The sequence below is a fragment of the Chelonia mydas genome, chromosome 25, assembly GCF_015237465.2.
Source record: "Chelonia mydas isolate rCheMyd1 chromosome 25, rCheMyd1.pri.v2, whole genome shotgun sequence".
Taxonomy (NCBI): domain Eukaryota; kingdom Metazoa; phylum Chordata; order Testudines; family Cheloniidae; genus Chelonia; species Chelonia mydas.
Window position 1 is genome coordinate 3,203,889 of NC_057858.1, and position 20,392 is coordinate 3,224,280.

The 20,392-nt window shown below is 43.8% G+C and overlaps 1 protein-coding gene across 9 annotated transcripts in view; it reads left to right on the forward strand.

Annotated features, from left to right (window-relative positions):
• The window catches only part of PIP5K1C (phosphatidylinositol-4-phosphate 5-kinase type 1 gamma), a 78,434-nt gene that overhangs the window by 29,684 nt on the left and 28,358 nt on the right, over positions 1 to 20,392 (forward strand). For 8 of the 9 annotated variants that reach the window (XM_043535638.1, XM_037885536.2, XM_043535634.1 and 5 more), the window contains exons 2-4: positions 14,881 to 14,912; positions 19,362 to 19,454; positions 19,841 to 19,971. In XM_043535638.1, the coding sequence (XP_043391573.1) occupies positions 14,881 to 14,912; positions 19,362 to 19,454; positions 19,841 to 19,971 (256 nt within the window). Of the gene's footprint in view, positions 1 to 11,960; positions 13,801 to 14,880; positions 14,913 to 19,361; positions 19,455 to 19,840; positions 19,972 to 20,392 lie in introns of those variants that run through there. The other variant, XM_043535636.1, reaches the window with a different exon arrangement.

A 20,392-nucleotide genomic window follows, 5' to 3' on the forward strand; every position in this document is an offset into this window, starting at 1 on the left:
ATTTCTCCAGTTTGTCCAGATCATTTCATCCTATCCTCCAAAGCACTTGCAACCTCTCCCAGCTTGGTATCGTCCGCAAACTTTATAAGTGTACTCTCTATGCCATTTTCTAAATCATTGATGAAGATATTGAACAGAACTGTACCCAGAACTGATCCCTGCAGGACCCCACTCGTTATACCCTTCCAGCATGACTGTGAACCCCTGATAACTACTCTCTGGGAACTATTTTCCAACCAGTTATGCATCCACCTTATAGTAGCTCCATCTAGGTTGTATTTCCCTTGTTTGTTTATGAGAAGGTCATGCAAGACCATATCAAAAGCCTTACTAAAGTCTAGATATATCACCCCCCCTCCCCATCCACAAGGCTTGTTACCCTATCAAAGTAAGCTATCAGTTGGTTTGACACGATTTGTTCTTGACAAATCCATGCTGACTGTTGTTTATCACCTTATTATCTTCTAGGTGTTTGCAAATTGATTGCTTAATTATTTGCTCCATTATCTTTCCGGATACAGAAGTTAAGCTGACTGGTCTGTAATTCCCCAGGTTTTCCTTATTTCCCTTTTTATAGGTCCACTATATTTGCCCTTTTCCCAGTCTTCTGGAATGTCTCACATCTTCCATGACTTTTCAAAGATAATTGCTAATGGCTTAGATATCTCCTCAGTCAGCTCCTTGAGTATTCTAGGATGCATTTAATCAGGCCCTGGTGACTTGAAGACATCTAACTTGTCTAAATAATTTTTGACTTGTTCTTTCCCTATTTTAGATTCTGATCCTACCTCTTTTTCACTGGCATTCACTATGTTAGGCGTCCAGTCACCACCAACCTTTTTGGTGAAAACCGAAACAAAAATCATTAAGCACCTCTGCCATTTCCACATTTTCTGTTATTGTCTTCCCCCCTCATTGAGTAACGGGCCTACTCTGTCCTTGGTCTTCCTCTTGCTTCTAATGTATTTGTAGAATGTTTTGTTGTTTCCTTTTATGTTCCTAGCTAGTTTGATCTCATTTTGTGCCTTGGCTTGTCTAATTTTATCCCTACATACTTGTGTTGTTTGTTTATATTCATCCTTTGTAATTTGACCAAGTTTCCACTTTTTGTAGGACTTTTTTTTTTTTTTGAGTTTTAGATCATTGAAGATCTCCTGGTTAAGCCAGGGTGGTCTCTTGCCATACTTCCCATCTTTCCTATGCAGTGGGATAGTTTGCTCTTGTGGCCTTAATAATGTCTCTTTGAAAAACTGCCAACTGTCTTCAATTGTTTTTCCCCTTAGACTTGCTTCCCATGGGATTTTACCTACCAACACCCTGAGTTTGCTAAAGTCTGCCTCCTTGAAATCCATTGTCTTTATTGTGCTGTTCTCCCTCCTACCATTCCTTAGAATCATGAACTCTACCATTTCATCATCACTTTCACCCAAGTTGCCTTCCACTTTCAAATTCTCAGCCAGTTCTTCCCTATTTGTCAAAATCAAATCTAGAACAGCCTCCCCCCCCCCCCCCAGTAGCTTTCTCCACCTTCTGAAATAAAAAATAATCTCCAATACATTCCAAGAACTTGTTGGATAATCTGTCCCCTGCTGTGTTGTTTTCCTAATAGATGTCTGGGTAGCTGAAGTCCCCCATCACCACCAAGTCCTGGGCTTTGGATGATTTTGTTAGTTTTTTAAAAAAAGCCTCATCCACTTCTTCTTGGTTTGGTGGTCTGTAGTAGACCCCGACCATGACATCACCCTTGTTTTTTTTACCCCCTTTATCGTTACCCAGAGACTTTCAACAAGTCTGTCTCTTATTTCTATCTCAACCTCAATCCAAGTGTGTACATTTTTAATATATAAGGCAACACCTCCTCCCTTTTTTCCCTGCCTGCCCTTCCTGAGCAAGCTGTACCCTTCTGTACCAATATTCCCATCATGCGGATTATCCCACCAAGTTTCCGTGATGCCAGCTATTTCATAGTTGTGTGTGTTTACTAGCATTTCGAGTTCTTCCTGCTTATTTCCCATATTTCTCACATTAGCACACAGACATCTACGATACTGATTTGATTTCCCTCTCCCCACTCCCAGTTCTGTGTTCTCTCCCTTATTTCTGCTATAACAGCCCATGCTCCGCACAGAGTCCGATCCTTCTCCCAGGTCTCCATATTTTTGACTTGCCTGTGGGCTTTGGTGACCTTCCCCCTTCGAACCTAGTTTAAAGCCCTCCTCACTAGGTTAGCCAGTCTGTAGCCAAATATGGGGGAGTTCACAGCTATAGACTGTGCCAGCAAGAGGCACTAAAATGAGTGTCCTGGGATTCTTGAAGCTACCCCAGTCCCACTTTATCTTGAGAGAGACCATGTACAGTGTGGTATAGAAACTGTTCTGGGGGGCTCATAGCTCTCTGCTGTTGCTGCATAATAATATTTATATTACGGTGGCACCCAAAGGCCCCAGTCCAGATCAGAGCCCCTTTTTGCTAGGTGTTGTACAAACAGATATAAGAAGACATTTTTCTGCCCTGAAGAGCCTACCATCAAAATAGGCAAGACAAAGGGTGTGGGAAAGAGATTCATCTATTCTGAGGCCAGATAGGAGCATTATGATCATCTAGTGTGACCTCCTGTGTAAACAGGTCGGAGAATTGCCCCACAATAATTCCTAGAGCAGGTCTTTTAGAACAGGCGTTCTCAACCTTTTTCTTTCTGAGGCCCCCCAACATGCTATAAAGACTCCACAGCCCACCTGTGCCACAACAACCATCTGCATATAAAAGGCAGGGCCAGTGTTAGGGGGTAGCAAGCAGGGCAATTGCCTGGGGCCCCCCACCACAGGAGGCCCTGTGGAGCTAAGTTGCTCAGGCTTCAGCTTCAGCCCATGCAGTGGGACTTCAGCTTTCTGCCCTGGGCCACAGCAAGTCTAATGCTGGCCCTGCTTGGCGGACCCCCTGAAACCTGCTTGGGGCCCCCCAGTGGTGCCCGGACCCCTGGTTGAGAACCACAGTCGAATCACTCAAATCAATAACCTGTCTTCATTGTTTACTGCTCCCACAATTTTTGTCATCTGCCAACTTTATCAATGATGATTTCACTTTTCTTCCAGGTCATTGATAAAATTGATAAGTAGAGTAGGGCCAAGAACCGATCCCTGTGGGATGCCACTGGAAACACACATGCTCTACGACAGTTCCCCATTTATGGTTACATTTTGAGATCTATTAGTTAGCCAGATTTTAATCCATTTAACGTGTGCCATGTTAATTTTATATTGTTCCAGTTTTTAATCAAAATGTTGTGCGGTACCAAGTCAAACGCCTTAGAGAGGCGTAAGTATATTACGTCAACACTATTACCTTTATCAGCCATATTTGTAATCTCATTTAAAAAAAATCAAGTTAGTTTGACAGGAACTATTACCCTTAAACCCATGTTAATTTGCATTAATTACATTACCCTCCTTTAATTCTTTATTAATAGAGTCCTGAATCAGCAGCTCCATTATCTTACCCAGGATTGGTATCAGGATGACAGGCCTATAATTATTTGGGTCATCCTGTTTACCCGTTTTAAAAATTAGCACAACATTCGCTTTCTTCCAGGCTTCTAGAACTCCTCCAATGCTCCAAGACTTATTGAAAATCAACATTAATGATCCATCGAGCTCCCCAGCCAGCTCTCTAAAAATTCTTGGATGCAAGTTATCTGGACCCGCTGATTTTAAAAATGTCTAACTTTAGTAGCCTCTGTTTAACATCCTCCAAAGATACTAGCTGAATGGATTGTTATCACCATACAATGAGAATATATCTGTTGTTTTCCTCAAATATAGAACAGTAATATTTACTGAACACTTTGCATTTTCTACATTATTATTGATAATTCTACCACCTACATTGAGTAATGGACCAGTACCATTGGCAGGATTCTTTTTATTATTGTCCTTAACTCTGCTGGCTATAGATTTCTCCTTGTCCCTTTCCTTCCCTTATTAATTTTCTACAGTACTTAACTTCTCATTTATATTCATTACTATTAATTTTCCCTTTCTTCCATTTGTTATATTATTTTTTATTTGTTATAGCTACCCTCATTTCCTCTCTAAACCAGGTCAGTTTTTTAACCAGCACGGCCTTCTTCCTTGATTACGGGTTTGTGGCTTTTGGGATATCTGGTATTCATTCTCATTTTTCTGATTAAATTCTTCCTTGAGCTGATTTGGCTCACAATTGTCTTCAGCTTTGTGAAATTCATCCTATTAAAGCACCGTGTGTGTGTGTATATATATTTTACTGGTCTGGACTTCATTCAACTTGCACATTATAAATGTGATCAAGTCTTGAACACTTGTACACAAGCTAATATTAATTTTTAGTTCAGTGATCAGTTCCTCTTTATCTGTTAGGACAACGTCTAATATCGAATTGTCCTGTGTTGGCTACAACACTTTGAGTTAAGAAATTGTCATGTGTAATATTTAGAAATTCCAAGGAAGTTTTAGTACTGGCAACATGAGACTTCCAGCATATGTCACTCCAGTTGAAGTCCCCCATGATCACATAGCTTTTTCCTCTACACTTTATAGATAGGCGCATAAGGTAGCCGTCATCCTGTTTCTTAGTGTGATTTGGTTGTCAGTACCAACTAATACCTGACCTTGTATTGTATCTGTTTGAATGCTTATGGATCAATATTCTGTATTATTTTCTTCTGAATTATCAGTTACTCAGGGCAATGGCATTTTTGACAGTGCCACTCTCCCTCCCGCTTTGTCCACTCAATCCTTCTTAAATAGGTTTTAACCATAGATTTTCACATTCCAGTTGTGCAGAACATCCACCAGGTTTCTGTAATATCACCTAGATCGAATTTACATTCACAAATGAGCAATTCCAGTTCTTCTTTGTCACCCAAACTCCTAGCGTTGGTGTATCGGCAATTCCAGAATGCCTTCTCTTCATGTCCTTTGATTCCTTGATTAATATTGTTCTCAACATCTTGATTTGTGCCAGTGAGGAGTTTATATTTTCCCTCTTTTTACCCTCCTCTTTCGTTATTTGTTTAACCCCTTCCTGACTTTTCTGACCAGTCTGTTCCCAAGGTGATTGGTCCCGTTCTAGTGGGGTGGAGTCCGTCCAAACTATCTAGCCCCCTCTCTCCATAGAAGGTGGACCAACATTCCACAAAACAAATCTCTACTCCACTTTACTGAGTCAGCGATTGACTTTCATAATCTTCTGACTTCTGTCTTCCTTCGCTTGTGGGATAGGAAGGATCTTGAAGAGGATTGCATGGATATTCTTCAGCACACTTTTGTGCAACATACAATCAGAGTGCAGAGGATGATGGTTGGCAAATGGCGTGGTAGTTCCACCTGGTGGTGGTGGTTGGTTTTTTACATACTGTGAGGGAGTTGAAGAATTAATAGGAGTAGAGGAGGGAAGGAAGGGAGGATAAGGAGGGGAGTATGGAGGACCAAGCAGTTGAAGCTGTAGTGGTGGGACTGGGAGGTAGCTGGACATTCTCCCTCTCTGCTGATGGGCCGTTTACTCCAGAGGCCAAATTGAAGTAAGTAGTCTGATACCTCCACTCATGTCTGGGAGCCTCTGAAAGTCTCCTGTGAAACCTGCTCCAGCCAGTGGCTATGGAAAGCTGGATGCTACTCAGTTCTACCCTCTTCGATACAGCTTGCTTGGATGGTAAGCTCTCCAGGGCTTGAGCTGTGTGGTGCTTATAATGCACCATGCTCACTTATGGTGCTGTAGAATGCCTCATCTAAACACAGAGCTGAACTGGTGTGATTTGTTTTGTAGCTTGTTAGTTAAACAGGTGCAACTCCTATGTATAGACAGGCCTAAGTAACTCACTGAATTGTCCTGAATGCTCTAGGGGAGAATGGATTCATTTCGGTATATAAAGTTTGCTTGCCTTTTACAGGCTCGTCTTATGTTGTCTTTCCCCCTTAATGAGTACAACCTCTCAAATTGCTTTACTTCACTAATTCTGTAAGCTCACAAATGGCATAAATTGCGGAATTTTCTTTGTTCTGGGTACAGTTAGCCACAGCAGCTCCTTGCAGGGATGTGCTGTATTTTTTTTTTTAAATCGTGGGTTACTTTACGTATATCATCCTCAGCAAGCTGTGTTGCTTTTTAAAGGGAAGGCTTATCTATTTAACAAGGTAAAGTAGGTCATTGTAGATCTCTGGGAAGGCCAGTTTGTAAATAGCTTCCCCTTCAGAGTGATGTTACTCTGTTTTCCCTCTAATTACTGCCCTCGTGCTGTGCCGCTGGGTAGGAACTGAGACTGCATGTTGTGGGGACAAGATGGAGGTGCTCTGAGGTTGGCTTCATCCCAGTCCACTTTTCCATTTGATGCATTCTGAATGCCAGCACTGATTTCTTCTCTACAACCTTGCCTGGCTGGCTTGCCTACTTAGGATGCTTATGAGTCTCAGCATGAGAAGTCCTTTTTTGGCATCTTGTCCGAATTGCTTTTTCCTTAATTTCTTTTTAAGATCAGTCTCTAATGGAAAAGAACAGCATTGTGCCGTCTCTTAAGATGGATATTTCATTTCGAGTACTTCCCACCATATTTCTCTTATAACATGTCTAAATATGTGTGTTTTCATTCCCTTTTTATAGCTCATACCTCTGCGCTCTCCAGTTTCTCTTCCAGTGCTTTGTAATGTAATACATTGACCAGAACAAGCTGCAGTTAGAACTGACCTAACAAGAAATCTTCACATCCTTGATGCTCTCTTTGCTTCTCCATATTGTCTAGACAGGTTAAGAATGTGCATGGTTCTTTGGGAAATAGGCAATTCAAGAATTCCTTCTCTTCATGTCCTTTGGTTCCTTGATTAATATTGTTCTCGACATCTCAATTTTGTGCCATCTGAATGCTCATATCTTCCCTCTTTTTACCCTCCCATTTTACTAGTTTAACCCCCTCCTCATACAATCATCTTCCTCCTGCAATTCAGTTTCATTCAGAGCGGATTGAACAAACATAAAAATGTTTTGTGTACATGCATTATAGTAGCATAACATACAATCTTCTAGTTGATTGGAAAGGGTCAGCATTGAAGAAATGTCAGGCTTGTAAATGTCACTACTAGTCATAAAATAAAAATGTAATCCAGTGCTTTCACACACTATCTTCCAAAGTTCAGCTATGTTGCGACTGCTAAAATGGACAACCAGTGTTGATCAGCCAAAAGTCTTTTATGCACCGTCTATTGCATTTTTTTTCTGGTGTTATCAATATAACTTTCTAATAAAAGGAGAATCATAGAATATCAGGGCTGGAAGAGACCTCAGGAGGTCATCTAGTCCAACCCCCTGCTCAAAGCAGGACCAATCCCCAATTTTTGCCCCAGGTCCGTAAATGGCCCCCTCAAGGATTGAACTCACAGCCCTGGGTTTAGCAGGCCAATGCTCAAATCACTGAGCTATCCCTCCCCCCACCACTAAGTGGCATTTCATATTCAGGAGTGTACTTATTTACTGACATCTGAGGTTGATTGTAACAACAAATGAGTCCTCGGTAAATTCACCAGCTACTCAAGCTTTACTTCCTTGGCCTTACCCTGCATAACATCACAGTAGCAATAACATTGGTAGTGGTAGGGGTATCTTCATTATAAGACCCTATTATCAGATGTCTGTAAATGTTCTGAAGGAGTTACCCTTGGATAGAAACTTCTTGTGACTCTTAGCTCAGAAGTGAACATTTTTGGTGGCTTCGTCTAGCTGCTTTTGAAGGAATAGCTTTGAAAATTTCTTCTTTAGTCGTTTAGCTTTTCAAGTTTCTCCTTTGTGCTTAAATAACTGAAAAACTTAGTTTTAAAACTTCAGTCTTTACATAGGTTTTGGCCAATGAGGGCCTTTCTGCCTTTACTGAAATTTGGCTTAGAAACGGCATATGGGTAGTCTTCCGATTTTTTTAGGCTATGTCGACACTACACACCTTTTAGCAACACAGCTGTGCCATTACAGCCGTACCACTAAAAGGTGCGCAGTATAGTCATTCTTTGTCAGCAGGGGAGAGCTCTCATGCTGACAAAATAAATCCACCCCCACTGACAAAGCTCCCACCTCTCAGTGGGAGAGCTCTCCCGCTGACACAGCACTGTTCGCACTGACGCTTTTTGTTGGTAAAACTTTTGTCGTTGGCGGGGGTGAGGGGGTGTTTTTCACACCCCCTGAATGACAGAAGTTTTACCGATGAAAGTGTGGTGTAGACAACGCCTCCTATACATGCACACACCCAGCTGTAGACTCTTGGGAAGGCAGCATGATCTGGGAGGCAGAAGCACTGGGTTCTGTTCCTGCCTCTGCCAGTGACCTGCTGGGTGACCTTGGACATGTTCCTTCACTTATCTCCATCTGTAAAATGGGAGTACTGAAATCTCTTCGTAAAGTGCTTTGAGACCTGTGACTAGACTAAGCTAACCTAGGGCTAAGCTAAATAAGATTCTTGAACCTATTTAGATTGAATTGTCTTGGGACTTTACAACTCTTTACTGCCTTTTTTCATTGCCATGTTTACTGGAAAAGTCATGGAGCACACCACAGTTAAGTATTCAACTTAAACACCCTGCACAGTGAGGGAAAAATTGTGGCTGCATTGGGAAAACATCTGATTACCTTTACCCCTCTAAAAATCCCCCAAAACAAAAACCACCTTCTCTGAAACATCTGAACTGTTTTGGCTGAAACTTTCCAAATAAATTTACCCTGAGATAGACACCTAGCATAAAGAATTTCAACCCAATTGCTTAGTTTGGCAAACGCTTTATAAGCATCGGGACAGTAATGGAAAGTGTTAGGCAACCTTAGCTGTGTTGCTACTGGCTCCTATCATAATACTTAATAGAAATGTATTTAATTGTTTTTTCCTGATGTGAAGTCTCAACCCAAATGTTACCAGATTGCCACCTGTTAAGTTTACCCTGTGTCTCCTTCCATGCATTCTCCCTGCTGTACAACTAGGGCTGGAAGTTGGCCCACAAATAATAGTCAGTGAGGAGGTTCAGCCCATTAGAACTTAGTGCACCTGCATTTAGCACAGTGCCGTTATATTGTACTGCACTAGGGCATCCAATCCACTGGCTCTTTGAGTTAATTTCTATGAAAGCTTTGCAGTCGTCATTTAAATCTTTAAGTGTTGCCTCATTTTTCCACCTGAGAGTACGGTCGTGGCTGTTCAGCGGGCTTTGGAGCAGACAACTAAAGTTAAGATGTTTTCTGTCATTGATTATCTAGGTGCCAATCTTTATGGCAGTGAGTCTCCAACTCACATTAGGGAGCAAGTGTGAAGAGTTTGCTTTATGGCCTATTTCTCTTCTGTAAAGGATTGTTTTGGCACCCTGGAATCTCCTACTATAGAACTTGTGAGTGAAACCAGTTTCAGTTAAGGTGTTTACTTATATAGATTCTAGTCTTAAGTTAAATCAAAATGAGTGAATTATTCTATAAATAAAAATAAAATAAATCAGTTTTTTTATATTTAGCCGCAGTTTTTTCATTAGAACCCCAGAATGTGGCAGGATTCTCTTTAAAGGGGCATTTCATAGAATCATAGAATATCAGGGTTGGAAGGGACCTCAGGAGGTCATCTAGTCCAACCCCCTGCTCAAAGCAGGACCAATCCCCAGTCAAATCATCCCAGCCAGGGTTTTGTCAAGCCTGACCTTAAAAACTTCTAAGGAAGGAGATTCTACCACCTCCCTAGGTAACGCATTCCAGTGTTTCACCACCCTCCTAGTGAAAAAGTTTTTCCTAATATCCAACCTAGACCTCCCCCACTGCAACTTGAGACCATTACTCCTTGTCCTGTCCTCTTCTACCACTGAGAATAGTCTAGAACCATCCTCTCTGGAACCACCTCTCAGGTAGTTGAAAGCAGCTATCAAATCCCCCCTCATTCTTCTCTTCCGCAGACTAAACAATCCCAGTTCCCTCAGCCTCTCCTCATAAGTCATGTGTTCCAGACCCCTAATCATTTTTGTTGCCCTTCGCTGGACTCTCTCCAGTTTCTCCACGTCCTTCTTGTAGTGTGGGGCCCAAAACTGGACACAGTACTCCAGATGAGGCCTCACCAATGTCGAATAGAGGGGAACGATCACGTCCCTCGATCTGCTCGCTATGCCCCTACTTATACATCCCAAAATGCCATTGGCCTCTTGGCAACAAGGGCACACTGCTGACTCATATCCAGCTTCTCGTCCACTGTAACCCATAGGTCCTTTTCCACAGAACTGCTGCCTAGCCATTCGGTCCCTAGTCTGTAGTGATGCATTGGGTTCTTCCGTCCTAAGTGCAGGACCCTGCACTTATCCTTATTGAACTTCATCAGATTTCTTTTGGCCCAATCCTCCAATTTGTCTAGGTCCCTCTGTATCCTATCCCTGCCCTCCAGCGTATCTACCACTCCTCCCAGTTTAGTATCATCCGCAAATTTGCTGAGAGTGCAATCCACACCATCCTCCAGATCATTTATGAAGATATTGAACAAAACCGGCCCCAGGACCGACCCCTGGGGCACTCCACTTGACACCGGCTGCCAACTAGACATGGAGCCATTGATCACTACCCGTTGAGCCTGACAATCTAGCCAACTTTCTACCCACCTTATAGTGCATTCATCCAGCCCATACTTCTTTAACTTGCTGACAAGAATACTGTGGGAGACCGTGTCAAAAGCTTTGCTAAAGTCAAGAAACAATACATCCACTGCTTTCCCTTCATCCACAGAACCAGTAATCTCATCATAGAAGGCGATTAGATTAGTCAGGCATGACCTTCCCTTGGTGAATCCATGCTGACTGTTCCTAATCACTTTCCTCTCATGTAAGTGCTTCAGGATTGATTCTTTGAGGACCTGCTCCATGATTTTTCCGGGGACTGAGATGAGGCTGACTGGCCTGTAGTTCCCAGGATCCTCCTTCTTCCCTTTTTTAAAGATTGGCACTATGTTAGCCTTTTTCCAGTCATCCGGGACTTCCCCCATTCGCCACGAATTTTCAAAGACAATGGCCAATGGCTCTGCAATCACAGCCGCCAGTTCCTTTAGCACTCTCGGATGCAACTCGTCCGGCCCCATGGACTTGTGCACGTCCAGCTTTTCTAAATAGTCCCTAACCACCTCTTTCTCCACTGAGGGCTGGCCATCTACTCCCCATGCTGTGCTGCCCAGCGCAGCAGTCTGGGAGCTGACCTTGTTCGTGAAGACAGAGGCAAAAAAAGCATTGAGTACATTAGCTTTTTCCACATCCTCTGTCACTAGGTTGCTTCCCTCATTCAGTAAGGGGCCCACACTTTCCTTGGCTTTCTTCTTGTTGCCAACATACCTGAAGAAACCCTTTTTGTTACTCTTGACATCTCTTGCTAGCTGCAGCTCCAGGTGCGATTTGGCCCTCCTGATTTCATTCCTACATGCCCGAGCAATATTTTTATACTCATCCCTGGTCATATGTCCAACCTTCCACTTCTTGTAAGCTTCTTTTTTATGTTTAAGATCCGCTAGGATTTCACTGTTAAGCCAAGCTGGTCGTCTGCCATATTTACTATTCTTTCGACTCATTGGGATGGTTTGTCCCTGTAACCTCAACAGGGATTCCTTGAAATACAGCCAGCTCTCCTGGACTCCTTTCCCCTTCATGTTAGTCCCCCAGGGGATCCTACCCATCCGTTCCCTGAGGGAGTCGAAGTCTGCTTTCCTGAAGTCCAGGATCCGTATCCTGCTGCTTACCTTTCTTCCCTGTGTCAGGATCCTGAACTCAACCAACTCATGGTCACTGCCCCCCAGATTCCCATCCACTTTTGCTTCCCCCACTAATTCTTCCCGGTTTGTGAGCAGCAGGTGAAGAAAAGCTCCCCCCCTAGTTGGCTCCTCTAGCACTTGCACCAGGAAATTGTCCCCTACGCTTTCCAAAAACTTCCTGGATTGTCTATGCACCAGGCCATCTGTCAGCTTACTTAAGAGATAAGCACAGCCAAATGCTGCACACTGAGTAGCCAATGGAATACTTTCGATTTCTGCACAGACAGAAAGCCTGTTTATTTTGAAAGCCGATTTTTGCTGTCAATGCTGTGGCCCCCGAAACAAAATTTGTTCCAAAGAGCTGTGATCCCTTGCCCTAGGTGGCTGTTTTGATCACTCCTACTCCAGACAATCAGTGTGGACTCCGCACTTGGAACACAGACAACATTAGACACTCCAGATGCTGGGCACTAAAGCAGCTTATGGTAATTATCACAAAATTAAAGATAATCTTTTGCTCTGGAATTCGGACAATGTGGAGAAAGATTAACTCCTGTGGAATACAAAGCTGTAGCAGAAGGGACCTTAGCCTTTACCTTCCTACAGTCAGCATAGAAAACATAGCCTCTCTGGCTCAAATTCTGCTCTGTTACACTGTGCACCTCCATTGATTTCAACAAGGCTATGCTGGTGTAACTGGGAACAGAATCTGGCCCTTTGAATCATGCCTTTGAGTAGATGGCGTGTTTGTTGGCATTGAGAAGAGGGGCCTTGTCCTGAGGAACTTACAATCTGGATAGGCAGCACAGGCAACAGGAGACCATGTTGTGACCTAGAATGGTTGTGAAAAGATTTTCTGTCTGCTCGTCGTCCTAGCGGAGGTTAGTCCTATGAGCTCTGAAGTGGGAGTGAGCGATACGATTTATGCAAAGAACAGTACTGGTTACTGAAGAAAGTGCAGTGGAATGGAATCCAGGGCCCTTCTGCTCATCCTTCCTACTGGTCATTTACCTGTTGCACTTGGGGGAGTTTTTTAAAAAATAAATGAATAAGATATTTGGTTCTGTTTGCCTAGGGCAATCTACCTATGGCTGGTTCAGCTCTAGCTGTGCTAGCAACATCGGGAGCCCGGGGGTGGTCAGCCTGCCATCACCATTCAAAGCATCAGGTTGCCTAGACCTGCTCCGTGGAAGCCGCTGTAGGCCTATTGATGCTAGGGCTCCTCATCTTTTTAACACAGGATCTGGGCCATGGATGCAGTGGTAAACTTTTATTTTTAAATATTCCTAGTGAAAACCAAGCCAATGAGATCATCTTCCAGCATCTGTTCAGAAAGGGCCCAGCCCCAGGTGGCCAGTAGGAAGCGCTTTTCTTTCTGTTTGTTTCCTGAAATATAACCGAAGGGAGCCCTTGTCATAGGACCCTGTAGATGCATTGTTGTGGGATCAGCACGGTATTAGGATGTTCCTGCTAATCTCGAATTCTTGTTAATACTAATTTTGAACCAGATCTTGTAGTACTGCCACTTGGTTGAAAATCTCTGAGCTCTTCAAGAAGGGTGGGTATGGCACATCCCAGCTTACTGACAGCATCCCCTCTTTTTCTGAAGAGCTTTCGGGTCAAGCTGCGTTAGTTCCCATAATGTCTGACGGAATGGGAAAGTCTGATCAGCAGCGCTGGCTCCCTTGGCCTGCACTGCTCCATGCTGGCATGTCATGAGTCCTAAAGAATTGGACAGAAACATCCTCTTGCTCCTCCTGCCTTGCTGAAACAGCTACTCCCTTAGACTTTAGGAAATCTGCATTTAGGCCATAAGCAGGAGCTGCATCAGTTACATGTCTACCTGGTGGTTCAAGGGCAGGTTAAGTGGGGAGGGGTGGCTGCGGGTATGGAGCCTTTGTTCTGTGCAGAATGAATTTCAGTGTTCTGCTTTGCAGCATGAAATCCTTCATTTAGAAGGATTAAGGATTGTTCAATAGTCTGCTGATCCTATCGTTCCTGTAAACCTGGAAGCATGTACAAGGCCTGTGTGTCTCTCAAACCAGGTAACTGGAAGCAGGTAATGCTAGTTAGGCAGCCTCACAGTGAAATCCATTATTTCTTCTTTTTAAAAAGAGCTTTTCCCTCCCATTTAGCACATTGGCTCTTCCAGCAGAACTCTCCATTTAAGGAGATGATTACTTAACTTGCAAGCCTTTAGGGCAGCTCTGCAGGGGTGTGCTGTATTGCTGAAAGGGCTCCTCTATGAGCAGCTCTTGATGCTTGAAGTCATCCAGGGTCAGCTTCATGAAAGCCAGAATTCTCCAGAATTAGGGGCGGTTGAGCTGTTGATATGTGCACATAACTGCTTGGGGGGTTTTTGGTTTTTTGGGGTTTTTTTTCCTTTGAATGAAAATTTAGTAGCGCTGCATTAGCCCATTGCAAAGGCCCCTTGTTCAGTTAGCGTGCTCTGGCTCAGACAGCAAAGGGGGCTGTTCTCATTTAGAAACGTGCATGGCTCAGTCTGCAAAGTTTGACTACAGATAAGGTGGGAAAAGGATGGGCTTGTGTTAAGGTGCTAGTGGGACATGCTCAGACTTTGCCTTTCTGTGTGACCTTAGGCAAGTCATTTAATCTGTGCCTCAGTTCCTTGTCTGTAAAATGGGAATAATACTTCCTTCTTCACCAGGGTGCCGTGAAAGCTAATACATTAGTGTGCTTGGGGTTCTTTAAGTAGATCTGGGGCTCAATTCAGACCAGTCTTTCCTCTTGTTGAGCGTCTAGAAGAGAGAATCATAAAAGCCTCTTTGGGCTTTAATTAAATAATTATTCAGTGTAGCACAGTCCCATTACTAGAGGAACAGCAAGAAGTAGGGGAAAGTTATGTCAATGTAACACCTTTAGAGTAAAAACCCCACCGACAGCTAGGAAAGAAGACATGGGCAACCTATGAGCTTCTAAAAGCCAAGTTGTCCAGGCTTGTTCTTTAACTTGGGACCCCTGCACTTGCAGAAATGAAAGCTGGGCAAAAAATTACTGCCTTGTTTCTTCTGACTATTTGCTCGACTGATCAGCTGTTGGGATAAATGCACCTGCTAAGAGCCTGTGACCATCCTCCTACTGACCTACTGTTCTTCTCTCCTCAGGTCTGGCACTGAAGAAGACTGCCCTCACTGAGGTGAGTTGCATACAGCTGTTTAAAACCTTCTGCAGAGGGGGAGAGAGAACCCAAATAGAACTTTTATGGCGCACAGTTGAAACGGAGGAATGTGCAAGGTGGGAGAGTCATGGTTTTTTAAGTAAATCTTGGTGTTGGTGAAGGTGCCAGATTGGCAGCCTACGAGAATGAGGTCCTCTATCTTCCTACAGAATGGTTGGCAGCAGGGCAAGGTATTGGGGGCTGGGGTGTTTTTGACCTATAGTGATCACATCTGGGGAGGGTATTTTTCATGATCCATTCAGCCCTTCTGTCTGCTGACTGCTAGTGGTAGGGCAAATTATGGTGATGGGTTTTGTTACGTTGATATGACCATTTGGAACTAGACTGAGACCCACCAACTAATCTATGTAATATTCAGGGATTCTCATTCTGAAGGCTAGAATGTCTGAGTCATGTGGAGCAATGGAAACTGCTACAAGCATGGCTGAGAATTCTTTTTATTGAGTGTCACCAGGTTGACTCATCACTGGGATTTGTTACTGATCAGTTTAAGTTCTCAGCTATTTCGACTCTACAAGTTACACCTGTGTGAAAGCATGGGCTTTTAGCTAAAGTAAGCCACTTTTAGCAACATGTATCTGTACCAAGCCAAGAATCCTAGACCATTGTAATGACAGCAGAATCTCAACCCATCACCGCCCTTACTCTACAGACAATTTTCCTGCAACAATTTCATTGGTTGTATGTGGGAAAGTGCACAGATGGATTTCTGGGCCCAACTGCCACAGTTCAGCAGGTTCAATCACTGGGATTCACAGTCTATTAGTGTCCAATTTTTAACTTCTTGGATATTTTTGGCTTTTTTTACAACATGACTTTGATAGCACAGGCTTTCAGCGCGTGTGTGTGTGTGTGTGAGTGAGAGAGAGAGAGAGAGCGCGCGCGCGCGCACTGAAGTGGGCCATCTCACCATTGCTCTCCACTGGGCTGAGCTAGGATTTGAGATCCAAATTCGATTCCTGCCTCTGCCACAACCTTTCTGTATGACCCTGGACAAGTCACTTAATCTATTTCCTAACTGTCCAATGGGGATGAAACATCCCTACCTCTCAGGGGTTTTGAGAAGATCGTCTTAAGGATTTTATTACTACAGTGATGAAAGCCATGTAAGCACTTTGCTACCAATGCAGGCCCAAAATCAAATCCCTGGCCTTCTGGTCAAAGCTCTGTAACCCTTCACCAGTCTTGAGCAACTCGGGCACCTGTAGTCTAACACAACAAATGTATCTACTGAAACTGGCCCCCATCTAAGTATTTGAACCTCAGCAAAGCACATTTTGTCTTTCTTAGAATAGAGATCCCAATAAATTGAGCTTCACTAAGCAGCATGCAAGTCTCAATCGGAAACAGGGAAAGCTGCTGCTAAGATTCCTAGAGCTGAGACTAAACTTGAGAGCCTGATTTTCAGACCCCATCCTCCAGCTAGTTGATGGGAGCTGCAGGTGCTCACCTGAAAATCGGGCCTTTAAATATTTGCTCAGTTCGCTACTTTAGTTACCAGATTTCTATTCAATGCTACACATTGTAGCTGCCAATCCCACCCTCTCTCTGCTGCTGTGCTTGTGTGGGTCAGTTTTTGGCATTGGTTGTAGAATCTGAGTAAGCTCTTGGCTCTGGTTAGTGTTTCCACTGAGAATGAAGCACAGATAAGAGCAAAAACTTTGTAAAGTATACTCATGGATTTAACAGCCTGTGATGAATATAAGCTATGCAAATATAGCATCTCTTCCAATCCCTCCCCCCCCGCAAGCTACTCACCTACCACTTGTCTCTGTGTACCTTTCGACAATCCCACTGCTCTTGGTACACCTCTGAATGCTGCCACTGAGTGATGTGCCTCATCAACTCTTTGAAATCTCACCTTAAAATTCATCTAACTCTTGTTTGTGCTTGAATTTTTCTCCCTTTGCTAACTGTTAAGTAATACTGTGCAGATTTAGTGGTTGTAGAATTAAAACAAATATTAGAAAAGCTGCTATAAATGTCTTGGGTGAGGTGGGTTATTGTGGGTGCATCTCCCCAATGTTCCATTGATTGGCTTCTAGGTGCAATTTGTAAAGTCCTGAATGTGTATCAGTGTGGTCAGGTGGGTAGAGCACTGGACAGACTCAGAAGACCTGGGTTCTAAATTCCTGACGCTGCCACTAGCCTGCTGGAAGACCTTGGGCAAGTCCCTTCCCCTCCCCGTGCCTCAGTGTCCCATCTGTAAAATGGGGATAATGATGCTGACCTCTTTTGTAAAGTGCTTTTAGATCTGATGAAAAGCACTATGTAAAAGCTAGATGTTACTAAACACAGTAGAAGAGATGATTATTAATTACATAGGGGGTGGATCCCAGGGATCACCCCTCTGTCACTCATTAGCTAGGATAAGGTTACAGTTTGCTAAGTCGCTCTTGGTTTCTGGAGTTAAACACCACAGTTGGAAGCAGGGAGGATCCCATGTGCCAGCCCCTGATCTCTAGGGCAGTGTTCAGCCAATTTTTGTTTGGTCCAGCTGTTTCAGACTTTGGCGGGGGGGGGGGGTCATTGTTTGTAGGCACCCAGATGCTGTGATGGGCCCTCATTTAAATGTCTAACAATAATTATAATTTTCTAAAAAGAGATGGCTCTGGGAGTATGTTAGGAATTCTCACACCTCCAAAATCAGCACCTAGTGGGAAATTAAACTTCTGGACAGGCTAACTCCTTATTTCATTGCACAAATAAATATCCAGTCCTCTCTGGGACAGGAAATGCTCTGTTATGGTTAGAACAAGGGCCTGGGCGTCGAGCCCCTGCCCTCTATCCCCAATTCTTACTTGCTGTGTGACTTCAGTCACGTAACCTGTCTGTGCCAATGTTGGTCAGTGTGTAAAATGGGGTTAATTACCCACAGCATGGGGTGGGTTTGTAACAGTTTAATTCATGTTTGTAATGAGTTTTGAGGTCATTGGGTGGAAGATGAAAAATGTAACATTAACTACATGTGTGGATTAATGGTAGTCAGAATGGCTGGAGTCTGCTGTAGAAATGTCCAAGACTACACAGATCTTTATAGAAAGAAATAAAGGCATCCAGTTGGTCCTGTCCTGAAGGCGCTCTAGCAGCTTGGATAATTGGAAGGAAATATTGCAATACTTCGCTGCAGTCTGAATAGATTCACTCCCTTTGTGTAAACTTCAGTGTTGATAAATTGTCAAGTGCTGCAGCATAGACCAATACCACTGATGCGGTGTTCCTCCAGGAGAGACTGCCTTGGGTCATTACAAATTGTGCCTAGATTAGTCATGTCTAAAGCCATGGCCGGCTGTTAATGGTGTCACAGAAGCAGAATGCTCAAGCTCCCCCCAGATGTACATGGTGAGTCCACTGAAAGTTGTTGGCGCCTGTGACGCTTCTCCATCGCCGTAGGTAGTGGGCAGCTGCAGAGTCATTCAAGCAGCACGCCAAGGCAGAGATGTGTTTAGGTGGGTGGGACTGCAGAGAAACACTGCCTTGAACTTTACAATGTGCAGTTGGCTTGATGTGTAGAGCTCTGCTGCTGATCCTGGAAGGAGCAAATGGAGGAAAGCGATGGGACAGAAGGGCTATCGTTTTAGTGTTGGCGCTCAGACCGCACTTTACGCACCTTTGCTACGTTTCTGGAGGAAACTGCTACAATTACAGCAATTCACCTGGCTTGGTGAATCAGTTGTTCATAAACAGCAGCTTGCTTAAGTGAAGTGTCTCCCCATGAACACAACACTGGTGATTCATTATCCACTCTGCTTGCTGGCTTTCAGATGGAGTATAAGGGGTTGGCTTTGAGCTCTAAAGCCCAAATGACCTGGTACTTTATCGGAGTGGGGTGTTTAAAGACTGATCTGTCTAGTATTTGATTCACATCCCCACAGTGCCCACAAACATGAATGCAGTTCTACTCCCATTACCCTGTGAGGTGGGGAAGTATCGCCAGTTTTCAAATGGGGAACTGAGGTACTGAAATTAAGTAACTAATTGTTTTGGGGCAGTTCGCTGGCCTTCATTAGACAGGAGGTCAGAGGATCATGATGGTACCTTCTGACTTTTACACAGGGAGTCTGATGGAATTGGGAAACAAACGTAGATCTGAGTCCCAATCCAGTGTCTTAACCCAAGACCATCCTTCCTCCCAGTATGTCAAGATCCACAGTCCTGTGTGTGATAAACTCGCTGGCTATCAACTCGCCTCTCATCCTGAGGGGTGTATAATTTAGTGTTTAAAGCTTGCTGGTGCCAGATACATCTGTATGCACTCTGCAGATCTTTACACAGGAATAAATGCAGACCATTGCATTCCTTATAACCACAGCACCTTAGTCCTGACTGTACCACTGTGCCTCTTTTCTTCCTTCCGCTAGAGTAGCTTTTCTTCACCACTCTGACCTGGAAACTTCTCTTTCCCAGGCCCCATCATTATCAGGACAGCCTGGAGTTGGCCAAGGAAAGAAGATAGGTCATCGAGGAGTTGATGCTTCTGGCGAAACTACCTACAAAAAGGTTCCGTCTCTTGATTGATTTCTGGAGAGTAGTGGTCACGCATACAAATGGGAGGTTGAGAATAGAATAGCGACCAAGTGTGTATGAACAGGTCATTCAAACTGTAAGAAACAAAGGGGGAATACAGGTGTGCGATTGGCTAACCAATTTGATTAGATTTCCCTGCAGTGTACTGTGCTGACCTTACACGCTACAAGCATTTCACAACTGTCATTCTATAGAAACCGGAGGCACTCTATAGTGGTGTTCTCTTACAAAGCAGCCAATATCTGAGACCTCCCACAAGGCATCAGCATGATCACAGAGCATCAAGGATACCTATATTTGAGGGCTGTTGCCGTAACTTAACGGTGAATGTGCATTGACTGCTCTCTTCCTTCTGCTAGACCACTTCGACCACTCTGAAGGGGGCCATCCAGCTGGGTATTGGTTACACAGTGGGGAACCTGAGCTCCAAGCCAGAGAGAGATGTCCTGATGCAGGATTTTTACGTGGTGGAGAGCATTTTCTTTCCCAGGTAAGAGGACAAGTGAAACAAAATGCAGGGGCTGGCTGTTTCCTTTCATCATGCTGATTTAAAGGGGCTTCGTTCTAAGCAGAAAGGTGGGCCCTCAGAATTTCAAGTGTGTACCTATTTCTTACCAGCATATTACTGGAAGCATTAGAATCCATGGTGCTGCAGCTCAAGACATGGGGTTGGATTTACTATGGGCTGTGATATATCTGCTTACTGGGCTTGTTAGCCTTGAAGCTTTTGTTGCCTTTATAGTTGTAGTCCTTTTTAACCTACCTATGTGGAATTTTCACCTCCAGATGTTACATTATCTTTGTACTGAGACTGAGGAAACCCCCCAGCCAACAATATTCATTGGACCACTTCAACTTTTGCATGGCTGAGCTGTTAATGTGCAGGGCTTACAGAAACTAGAGTCTGTATG